Genomic DNA, 11960 nt, shown 5'->3' on the forward strand with positions numbered 1-11960 from the left:
GATCAACTGTGACTTGACTTGACTCCTGAAGATCAGTTGTGACTTGACTCCTGAAGATCAGTTGTGACTTGACTTGGCTCACGAATGGCAGTAATAATGTGACCGGTTGTTGTGGCCGCCATCTCAGTCATAGATGCGGTGTCGCGTTCCTCCTCCGCGACACCCACCGTGAATAGAGAGCCAACAGTCAACAAAGCATAGTTCATAAACTGACAGAGTGATGAACGCGGACCCTCTCGTCTAAGCTTAGACCTCAGCGGTTGATTAATGCCATCGCAAAAAAACTCTATCAACAAACAGTCCAGTAAATCAGAGTAATAGGCAATGGCTAGATACTCTTGAATATAGTTCTCCAGCGAACGCGGGCCTTGTTTAAGAGTTAATAATATATGTGCTGTGTCCATACCTGGCCAATGTTCCTCTGAAAAGCTGCTGGATCCTTGTGTGGCCAGGCAGTCATAACCTTCAGAGGTACAATCATATAATTAATTCATTCATATATTCACTTGTATAATTCCCATAGCACTCTTTTAAAACTTTCCAGCTTTTCCGCCCTGTTTTCACTCAAAACGAAACTTACTTTTCTGCTGTTGTGCGCACGTGAGACTGTTACTGAAAACTGTGCTTTATGCTGGACAGTATTTATGTATCGCGAGTTGTTCAAATCGCGGTAATCTAATACGGTTTTAATGATAATTAAAAGATGAAACGGTAATACTAACCGTTTATCGTCAAACCGGTAATCGTTACATCCCTATGTGTAGTATTATGTGGTATAAAGGGGATCTGAGCCACCTGGTTTGATCCATTGACCTTCTTCTGCCTTTCAAGAGCTTGAGCATTTAGGCAAAACCAGTGCAGGGGGTGTCATTAGGAGCCAGTAGAAAGATAAACTGAATGAGTGGAGCCCATAAACCCTTTCACCTGTCCAGCCTCTACTTGCCTCTTTAAACTGAATACATGGTTTAGTTTTATGTAAGCTTACTCTTGTGTGTTCATGCTAAGGTGATTTGAGCAGCTTGTGCTTTGATCTATAGAGAGATTTACTTGGTCATGAGGTGATCCTATGCATCATGCTGATGACATTAGCAATAATGCATGTTTCAGGATTGTCATTCCTATACGTGAGGGACAAATTTTCAAATTTACTTGAAGTGATAGTTCACCAAAAAAAGAAAATGCTGTCATCATTTACACAACCTCATCTTGTTCCAAATAAATCCCATAAATATTTTAACCTAGTTTAATCCAAGTCTTGTGAAGAGATCCGATGGCTTTATATGATGTACTGAATTAATTTAGGCTTTTAGTCACTTATAAACATACATGTAGCACATCACATATAGTAAACATGGAAGCTTCATGATGAATATTTGCATGCACAAACCATTTTTATTTAGAAGTTGTAAGGACTAACCACTTACACGTTCAGCGTGATTTTTGTGGTTTGTGGGAGTGTGTGTGTGTGTGTGTGTGTGTGTGTGTGTGTGTGTGTGTGTGTGTGTGTGTGTGTGGATGACTGTCTAGAGTGTGTGTGTGTGTGTGTGTGTGTGCGTGTGCGAGAGAGAGAGAGTGTGTGTGAGTGTGAGTGTGTGTGCTTGTGTGTGCATGTTGGCAAGACCTCTGATCCGCTGCAGCACAGCTGTGGCATGAAAGATGTCTGGCATTCCAGTGGACGTTTCCAGAAATGTGACAGCAGCCTGTATTGTTCCCACAATCATGAACACACAATCTTCAGCCTGTGTGCTTTACTCAGTGCCTGTGCTTTATAGATAAGTGTTATCTCTGGTTCATTAGTATAGTTTTTCAATTTTCATATGCATGTCCTCATACAGAAACACTAATTCACTTTTTGGCAGTGTTCAAATGAGGGCTGGGTGATAAAGCTGTAAAATGTCGTATCATATGAATATTTTTCACCTGTATGTTATTTATGTACATTTTGATATTTGTCTTTACTTGAAAGTTTTAATTTTTTTCTCAGATGAACCAACAAATATGGCAAATATAACATTTTAATAGACTATACTGTATCTACAGTTTATTAGTTTAAACACTATTAGAACATATTTGCCTTAGTTAGTCTAATAGCACAGCCTTTAGAAAAGTAATGACCAAAAAAGTATTGTAAATACACAATACAATACAAATACAAGTCTCTAATGCTCACGCAGGCTGCATTTCTTTAAGCTACGAGAATATTTCTTGTGCGCAAAGAAAACCAAAATAACAACTTTATTAAACAATTCTTCCATTCACGAGAGTACCACTACGCATGCGTGTGATGCTGCTGACGTAGAACACACATGTGCTGCGCCTTGTTTACAAGCAGAGGAATGCACACACATGCGTCGTGGTACTCTTGTTTGCCTGGTTTGGCTGGTTAGCATGACCCAGACTCTGGTGCTAAATGTCATCATTCGTTGATAACCATAATGGGCGCTGTGTTAGAGTGACAGTGATGTTGTAGAGATGTTTGGACCTGCTCACCATTAGTATCTTTTTTATGAATGAGAATAGCAAACACCTATTCACACACCTAAGTTTTGCCAGGTGACATTCTTGTAAACAGAATGTCTCTTTTTTTCAGGCTGCTGTGAATGGTGACATGTCGGTGGGAGAGGGATTGTCAGAGAACGACAGCGGTCTGGAGATGACCAATGAGAACAGCCCGCTGACTGCGGCAGAGCCACCTTCACCTTTCTGCCCCAAACAGAACGGAGGCGCAGCCTCACCCGCAGGTACACAGACTACTTTATCACTAGTACTACTGTTATCAATGTAATTCCTGTCAAATTTAAATGCGTATTTACATGTGAATGCTAGATATCCTGATGATTATGACAGGAATTTAAAGATTGGATATAACTTTAGCAATTCTGTCGCACTAGTCTTATTTTAACACAAATGTGGCCATACTTTTGGAGCACTGTGTTATAATGTTTATCTTGGTGCAGTGCCTTAGCTTTTTTGTTTGTATTTTCAATAGAAATCAACAGTGTTACAGACAGTGTCAAAAATTAGTTTGATTATTAAGGAGCAATATTTGCTGTCTGGAATTTATTTTTCTGTTTTTGATCACACAGTGTCATTCATTTATGTCACATATTATATTACTATTACAAATACTACATACTACATACTGTTATTCAATACAATTGAATAAATGAAATGAAATGATCACTCTGGTGTTTAAATTTCATAACCAGGTAGGCTTAGGATAAAGTATTATGCAGTATATCTAAGTGTCTGAAATTTCTTATACCTTGTCATGAACTCTCTTATTCTTTCAGATGAGAGTGAGAACAGCATCGGAAGAAAGAGATCTCGTAAGCGCTCTGACACTGAGGAAGACAGCGCCTGGGATTCATCCTACAGTGAGGTGAGAATTTACGTACTACACATCTGATCTTATCGCACACTGACAGAACGGTTCACATTCCAAAGTTCATTTTGCTGCTGTTTCCAGACACATGGCTGAAACAGGACAAAACATAGTTGCTTTACTACAGGAAATATTATTATTTTTTAAACCAATGGCAGTATTGTTAAATAATTGAGAAGAAAAACACATCAAAATGAGTGATGTAATCATATATGCGTCCATTCATTCACCACAATTCACGTTCATAAACAAACATCATGAAACCTGTCTGAACAGATGCAGGAAAACACATAGAAACCTGAGTGCAGGAAAACACATAGAAACCTGAGTTTGGTATCACTTTTGTGAGTGTTAAAAATAAGATTAGCAGAAGATCACATTGTGCAGTATTCCTGCCCCCCCTTTAAACAAACACTGCCATTCACATGCATGCTAACTGTAAACTGTGCATGTGTATGCATGTCTATGTGTGTGTTGTTGTGATACATATCTGTTCCATCAACACATTTCACCGTTCAAGGTGATAAGGGCTATTCATTCTCTACTGCAAAGACTCCTTACAATCAGATAAATCATGATAAGCAGAATTGACTATTTTATATCTGTTCTGTGGTGCTTATGCTGATCTGCGGTTTTACTCTGTATTGATAAAATTTGTGCATCTAGTGCAAAGAGAAAAAAAAGCAAAATGTAGAAGATATGAGTCAGATTATGGGCATTTATACAGTTTACAGACTGAACAGGTGCTGTACTGTGTGTAGCAGGTTGCTTTTAACCGTTTTTAGGTGAAATGATTAAATATATCGAATTAGTTTGTGAAATATTGAGTAAGTTGAATTGAGCTCATTACTTGACAATTCCTGTCTATAAAATGGTAAATATGCAGCAGATAACAAGTAAATTTAGAAAGAAAGTAATTAATCATAATAAATAATCATATTCAATTAATTTAAACAATTTGATCATATCATATCATATATAGGTAACACTTTACAGTAAGGTTTCAGTTGTTAACATTAGTTAACATGAACTAACAATGAACAATACTTCTACTGCATTTATTAATCTTAGCTAAAGGTAACATTAATACATTTTTAAGATCAAAAGTAGTATCTTTTACACATTAGTTAATGCTCTATGAACTGACACGAATATGAACATTCATTCAATAACATTAACAAAGTAACATTAGTTAGTTCATGTTAGTTAATACATTAGCTGATGTTAACAAATGAGACCTTAATGTAAAGTGTTATCAATATAATTTATATATATATATATATATATATAATAAAAAATATTAATTGACATTAATTATCAGTAAAAGAAAAAAAATAAGCCACCCTACACTGTAGTGATAGTGGCCATTGAAAAACCCATAAAAGTCGAACCACATTTGCTGGCGAACGTTCTGTGGACGTCCGCATTCTGTCTGCTTTGTAAAGTACACTGATAGACGTTCTGAGGACATATTCGTCCGAGCCAGTTTGCGAATGTCCCTATTTCTTCACTCATCTGCCATTTCCATAGCAACAAAATCCAGTCACCCATGCGTGGCCTTTTATCATCAGATCTGACACCTTGCAACTCGGACAAAGTAAAAATGAATCTAAAATATAAATCCATGGATTTTAAAGGGGATGTGGTTATTCCTTAAAACAAAATCCCTTGATTTAACTGTGATAATGGATTGAATGCAAAAAACATGTTTTGTTTTGTTTTGCAGATTGATATTATGATATTATTATTATTTTTGACTATAGTAAAAATAATAGATTTGAATTCATTGTAAATTGAAGTTAATGTTAAACATTAATAACTTTCAATTCTGGAAATAAATAAAGGATTAACTTCTGTAAATAAAGATCAACAAATAAGGAGCATTTTCAGCAGTTAGGCTATCATTTAAACATCAAAAGCATGATACCCTTCAATAATATTATTGAATATAGGCTACAATTTATTAGGCCCTATGTATTCCCCATACATAAGAAAATAAGGTTGAATCCCAGGGGCTCTAAAAGAATGTTAGAGTCGACTGATGAATGCAGCCAAGGAAAACATGAAGAATGGAAAAGCACATTGCTGGAAAAGAAAGCGGAAAATAATACAGGTAAGACAAATAAATGAATCCTGCCCATTTACATGTCAAACAGAACTGAACCGGTCTATCACAGCACGCGAGCACCGCACTGAAATCTCTTTAGCACTGTCTTGCGCTTGAATGACTTAAAACACTTTACTGTTTAAGCTGGCAAGGCTTAAAACTGATCAACTTTAAAAGAATAATGTTAGAATGATAAACGTGAGGAAGCCGAATCGTTCAGATAGGTGATTAGATACGGCAGGTAAGCATATTGTATTCGCAGGTGAACATAAAATATCTTACATACCATTTACTGGTGAACGAGTCAGTGTAATGCAAATATGTCTGTCATATCAATAAAGATGCCACATGAATGATATTATACAAAGCTTTTTTTTGTTTATATCACGTTGCACCTCACATTATGAAAACAGTTTGGTGTTCGATATTCATGCAATTATGGTGAAAACCAAGCACATTTGTGTGTTTAAAAAGTAAAGAAATGCTTATATTTCTTCACTGGCCAACGGAGCGAACCAACCCCGTGACGTCACACGCTGTGGTATATTGCGAGATGGCGGCACCCTTGCTCCAAAATCTATAGCAAAACATACTTTTTCTTTAAAACAGTTACATTAATTGTGCTCGTTATATATTTTTTAATTAAAGTGGAAGTCACTTTACTAAATAATGTAAACTCGTCTGACTGCTTCCCTTCCCCTTTAAGACTGGTATAGCACTTGCAGATCAAATATCAACAACAACAAAATGTAATATAATATAGCCACATTGGGAGATACAAGCAAGTGACGATTAAATGCACCTGATCGAGGATCGAGTGACACCATTCTTTAAGGCACGCAGCATCCATGGCAATGCTCATCTGCGTAGAGACCGTTAACGGTCCTCCCTGTGATTTCCTCCGACATGGCCTTGAGTTTTCTCTTTAGTCGGTCGAAAAGGTATTTTTAATTTTAGATTTGTAGACATTAGTTATCGTAACCACTGTGTATCTTGTAATGTTTACATTTTATGAAAAGTTTACCTTTTAATAGATTTGCTGAAGCTGTTGTCCGTTGTGTATGGCTGCTGACCGTTATGTGAACACTTTCGAAGCTAGCATGTAAAGCTGAAATGATTAATGTATCTAATATCAACAAATATTGAACTTAAATATTGCATTTTCATATGGTAAATACACACTTAAGATGCTTATAAGTGGTAAACTTAAGCCCATTTAGGATGGCCTAGATATCTTCATATGTGCGCTAGATTTCGGAGCTTGGTCTAAATCCAAATTGTCAACAGTCTTTTCAAATCTTTTTTCAATGGACAAACGATACTCCTAGACATATAACATCAAAACACTGCTGAATGTGTTCATTTTGTTGTTTTAGGTTTGAAGCCAATGGGAAGAATTGCCAACGGTCTAACCCCACAGCTGACAACCCAAGATACACAGACACACACACACACACACACACACACACACACACATAAACACACACACAGACACAGACACACACAGACAAAGAGCACCGCACATTTCAATTGTTCAATTAAAATACACGTATTTTGCTCCTTACAACGTGTCTGTTGTCTGTGGTTAGCCTAAAAGTAAAATAAAATGACATTCAGAGGACTTAAAGCGAAAGTCCCCTAAATGTCCTGAATGGTCACTGGATGTCCTGTGAATATCCCCTTGAATGTCCGGAGGATGTCTTTGCCATTTGGAGGATGTTCTGGGGACCTTTTTTTGTTAACTGGGAATATTTGCGCCACATATGCATCAGCTTACTATCACGGCATTATGGTTTCAGGAAAAGGCTGGCGTTGGGTCTGGTTGTGAGACGGGTCTGCGGCAAAGGCCTCGTCCAAGGACTATTTTCCAGGCAGGACTGACAGCTCACAGTAAACTCTGCAACAGAGAGAGGGGACATAGTAAACAGGATCACAACAACCTGGTAATGCTCACATTCGCACACACAAAGCCTCTTTATTTAAGTGAATTTCTGTCTGTCAGACACAGTGAAATCAAGGCTGATGTAGAGATCACCCTCATGGCAGATTAAAGTCATGCCACTGTCAGCTCCTCACACTCATCTCAGCACCTTTAAGTTGAGCTGTCTATCACTGTGTCTTTATGTTGTCAGACATCTGATGTTGTCTGTACCACAGCCAATCAAAACAGTGGTCTTGGAAATTCAAGTAGGAAAAATGACCCCTCCACCTTTGCGATATATTTTTCCATAGTTGTTTTGTCTGTGTTGTGGCGAAATGAGCAAAGACAGACAAAGTGTGTATTGCATTATGGTTTGGAGGGGAATTTGCAATAAAAATATCAAATATATAAATATTAGTTAGTTCAAACAGCTGGAATTAAAACAAAACAACAGAGATCAAACATAGCAAAGTAGTCCTTAGATGCCATGTTTGTTAATCACAACAATATTCTGACATGAATTAAATCTCAAACCAATTAATTAGTAGAAGCTGCTACTCCCCCACTTGCGTGACATTCTTAACGACAACCCTATGAACCAGCGTGGTTTTATTGACAGATGTTTAACAGTTACATGACTAGTTAGTTAATTTATTATTCTACATTCTATATTTATTCTACAATGCGTTGTACTATGATAGTTAAGCAGTGAGGTATGGCATTGCACAAGAAAAACACCCCTGGAAGACCATCTTAGCCAAGGGTTCTGCTGGCAAAAACTGGTCATGACCAGCTAAAACCTGCTACCATGTTCCACAGTGCAACTACTTTAGGTTAAATTCAACTTAAGCTGTGTTGATATCTCTGTGGCATGCCATCACTTATCACAAAAAAATTATTTTGACTTGTCTCACAGTCTGTAAAACACATAAAACGTGTCGACAGAAATGTAGATGCATTGGAAGTCTGTGAGAGCAGCAGCTACACATTTGTCCCCTTAACCCTCTACATTGCGAGTAAATCACTCGCATATGCGACTACATCTTCACTCTGGTGACTAAATCTTCAGAGTTTCACTCTCCGCCAAACGATCTGTGCTGTTTTTCAGTTCATCTGAATGGATTCTTCTTCTTCTTCTTCTTCTTTAAATTTTATTGGCGGTTGACAAACAACAAAATGGTGTATTTCCGCCACCAACTGGAATGGAGTGTGGATCAAAAATTGACTTCCTTCCCAAATTTTTTTTTTTTCTTTTTCCTCTTATTTTTTATTTATTTTTGTAATTCTCTCCCACAAATTAGTTATTTTAAGGAACTGAAAAATAAAACTATAGCATTCATTCCATGAATTATTTTGTAAAATATATCTCGGTATAAATTGCATTTTTATTTTTTCTAAATTTTGCATTAGCATCCTTCTTTCAGTCTCATATTTCTGACAGTACAATATAACATGTTCCACTGTTTCTTCTTGTCCACAAAATTCACACCTTCCCGTATCATGTTTACCCATTTTAAAAAGTGTACTATTTAGTCTTGTGTGTCCTGTGTATATGTGTGTATATATGTATATGTGTATGTATATATTTATCTATCAGCAAAAAAATGTACTAGCCAATGGCGATTCAATTGCCAAGGTGTTCGTAGAGGGCTGCCCCCTAGACTTTCATTGTAACTATCGTTGTGACTTTTTAATTTAATTTTGTTTTATTTTTGTTTTGTTTTATTTATTTATATTTATTTTATTTTATGTTTTGGGGGTTTGTTTTGTTATTTGTTCTGTTTTGATTTTTAAAGTTTTATTTTTCTGTTTCTTGTTTTGTTTTGGGTTTTGTTTTGTTTACATTTGCCCCGTAGACTTTGTAAATCATCATGTAGGTTATTGTAAATATTTTGAATTTTTGTTGTTTTTATTTTATTTTTGTTGCAATATTTTTGTTTTGTGGTTTATTTACATACCTTTACTGAGAATTGTAATTGTGTGTGTTTGTAGGTATCTAGTGTTCCTGAGGGTCCTGCACTAGAACTCATGGAACAGGACTCTAAAGACTCTGCACAGAGCAGCACCACATCCACCTCGACAACTGACACAGTCAACCAACCTGAGTACAAGGTACCAGGACAACTCTCTCACACACACACACACACACACACACACACACACACACACACACAGACACCTATCTACCTATTCTATCATGTCCCATTCCTCCTTATGTTCATGCACAAACAACACACGAGTATCTGTATTTGTCCACCTGCCTTTGACATGTAACAGTAACCTCTTAGAATGACTCTTGTTTGAATGTGAAGATAACAGCCTTTGTTCTCACGGTTTATGCTCTCCTTTGCGTATCACTAAGACAGGAAGCTGTGCGTTTAGAGAGCACTTATGACCAAGACAAAGAGACCGAGAAGGTCTTGAATGGGGGTTTTGTGGGTTGTAGCATCTGGGTAAGTCACTGTTGACCACAGACTCATAAATACTCACAGACACTCGCACAGGTGAGGAAACAACAGCGCTGCTGAAATGGTCCTGATTGATTGAGAGTCATGCTCAGACAAGCTCAGTGTCAGAGGTTTCGCTTGTGACTCAGTCCAGGCTCAATCCAGCTATCTGAGTGCTACTGAGCGTGTGATTGTCCTTTTTTGTGTAACTGGATCAAAGAAATCTGTGCAGTGATCATGTTAATTGTCCATCTTATTTAAAGGGATAGTTCACTCATAAATTAACATCTACGAGTTCAAACCTGTATGATTTTACTTTTTCTGTGGAACACAAAAGAAATTACTTAGCAGAATGTCCAGGCTGAAAGGGAACAAAAATTTTGAAATTTGTGACTTCTTCTACAGGTATCAGTGAACAGAAAATATTAAATCATGGTGAACTGTGTCTTATTTACATTTCTGCTCCTCAGGACAATAAAGGCTTTGGTATTGGAGAGTTAGTCTGGGGCAAAATAAAGGGCTTTTCTTGGTGGCCAGGGATGGTGGTAACCTGGAGAGCAACAGGGAAGAGGCAGGCCTCCCACGGCATGCGCTGGCTACAGTGGTTTGGTGATGGAAAATTCTCAGAGGTAACAAACAGAATGAAGGGTTGTCATAATACCGCAGTAGTTGATACTAATAGCAGTAAAATTTCAGTATCAATTTCAGTAGCAAAAAATTTCAAAATGCCATTGAACATGCTTATTTTTTAATGTTAATGTAAATAATAACCATTTCAATTAAAATAATGGTATGGCAAAGTAGGGCTGGGCCGAAATTCGATATAATATCGAATCATAATATTTATGTCGAAAACGATAATAAGCTCTGGACATTTTTACTCGATATATGGATTAATCTAACAGCCAATTGCACTGCAGAAATAAACGCGACAACAGCCAGTCAGTGTAACATGTATGTTCCTGTCCTCGTCATGTGATTTCGTCTCCTGTTGTATTTGATTAATTAGTTAATTTGTCCCAGGTGTTTCCCATGTTCATTGTTGCATTAGTTCCAGGTGTTCCTCGTCTTCCCCTCAAGTCCTGTGTATTTATAGTGAGTCTAATTCCTAGTTTCTTTGTCTGCTGTTAAACGTCGTGTTGCTGTGTCTCCGAAGTTCCCAGTGTGTTAAATTAAATTCCATGTTCGAAAATATTCTCCTGCGTCTCCTTCGCTCTGTCCTTCCTGAGTGTAACGTGACAGAACAGCAGACTCAAAACTAAAGTAAGCAGCACCCTTACTCGCCGGTTTTTTATTTCTGTTTTTTGAAAAGTGTTTTGTTTTCCTGTTCGTTTCTCCCTGCTATAATGGAGGAACAAGCGAGGTTCCTCGCCTTGGCTCAAGCGAGCCCTGACCCGATCATCTACACGAGGGCGTTCGTGCCGCTCGCCCTCGCCAGCTCCCTCGAGGGGGAAACCCTCGTGACGCTGTTCCAGATCAGGATTACTTACCATCACCCGCGGAGCTCCCAGACACCACCAACCTCGGCTGGAAGGAGGCAGTCATCCGGTGTCTGGAGAGTTTCCGATCCCGATCTGGGACCCATCTGCCAGCCGTTCCCGAGTCAAGAAAGCCGGCGGTTCCTCAATCAAGCCCACCGGACGTTAATGTGGCCAGCCCGCCGGCTTTTAATGTGGCAAGCCCATCAAACGTTAATGTGGCAAGCCCACCAGACGATAATATGGGAAGCCCGCCATGCATTCATGAGGCCAGTGTCGGTTCCAGCCCCAGAGCTCACTCCAGTGTCTGTTCCAGTCCCAAGACTCACTCCAGTGCCAGCTCCTCGAAAGCGCTTCGCTGTGCCTGCTCCTCCAGAGCACCCTCCAGTGCCAGCACCACATCGGCGCTACCCTGATCCCCAGTTCAGCCCAGGAATGGCTCCTGTTCCAGAGTATAGCCCACGGAGGGCTGCTGATCCCGAGTTAAGCCCAGGAAGGGCTCCTGATCCCCAGTTCAGCCCAGGGAGGGTTCCTGATCCCCAGTTCTTCCCAGTGTTGGCCCCAGAGCTCGCTCCAGTGTCGGCTCCAACCCCAGAGCTCGCTCCAGTGCCCGCTCCTCGTA

General features: G+C 38.7%; 1 protein-coding gene across 2 annotated transcripts in view; it reads left to right on the forward strand.

The window, feature by feature from the left end:
• The window catches only part of LOC107657059 (DNA (cytosine-5)-methyltransferase 3B-like), a 67450-nt gene that overhangs the window by 34567 nt on the left and 20923 nt on the right, over positions 1 to 11960 (forward strand). For both annotated transcript variants that reach the window (XM_016445067.1, XM_016445066.1), the window contains 5 exons: positions 2591 to 2741; positions 3294 to 3382; positions 7292 to 7435; positions 9406 to 9525; positions 10331 to 10489. In XM_016445067.1, the coding sequence (XP_016300553.1) occupies positions 2591 to 2741; positions 3294 to 3382; positions 7292 to 7435; positions 9406 to 9525; positions 10331 to 10489 (663 nt within the window). The remainder of the gene's footprint in view (positions 1 to 2590; positions 2742 to 3293; positions 3383 to 7291; positions 7436 to 9405; positions 9526 to 10330; positions 10490 to 11960) is intronic.

This window comes from Sinocyclocheilus anshuiensis, unplaced genomic scaffold (assembly GCF_001515605.1).
Source record: "Sinocyclocheilus anshuiensis isolate Anshui unplaced genomic scaffold, SAMN03320099.WGS_v1.1 scaffold1453, whole genome shotgun sequence".
Taxonomy (NCBI): domain Eukaryota; kingdom Metazoa; phylum Chordata; class Actinopteri; order Cypriniformes; family Cyprinidae; genus Sinocyclocheilus; species Sinocyclocheilus anshuiensis.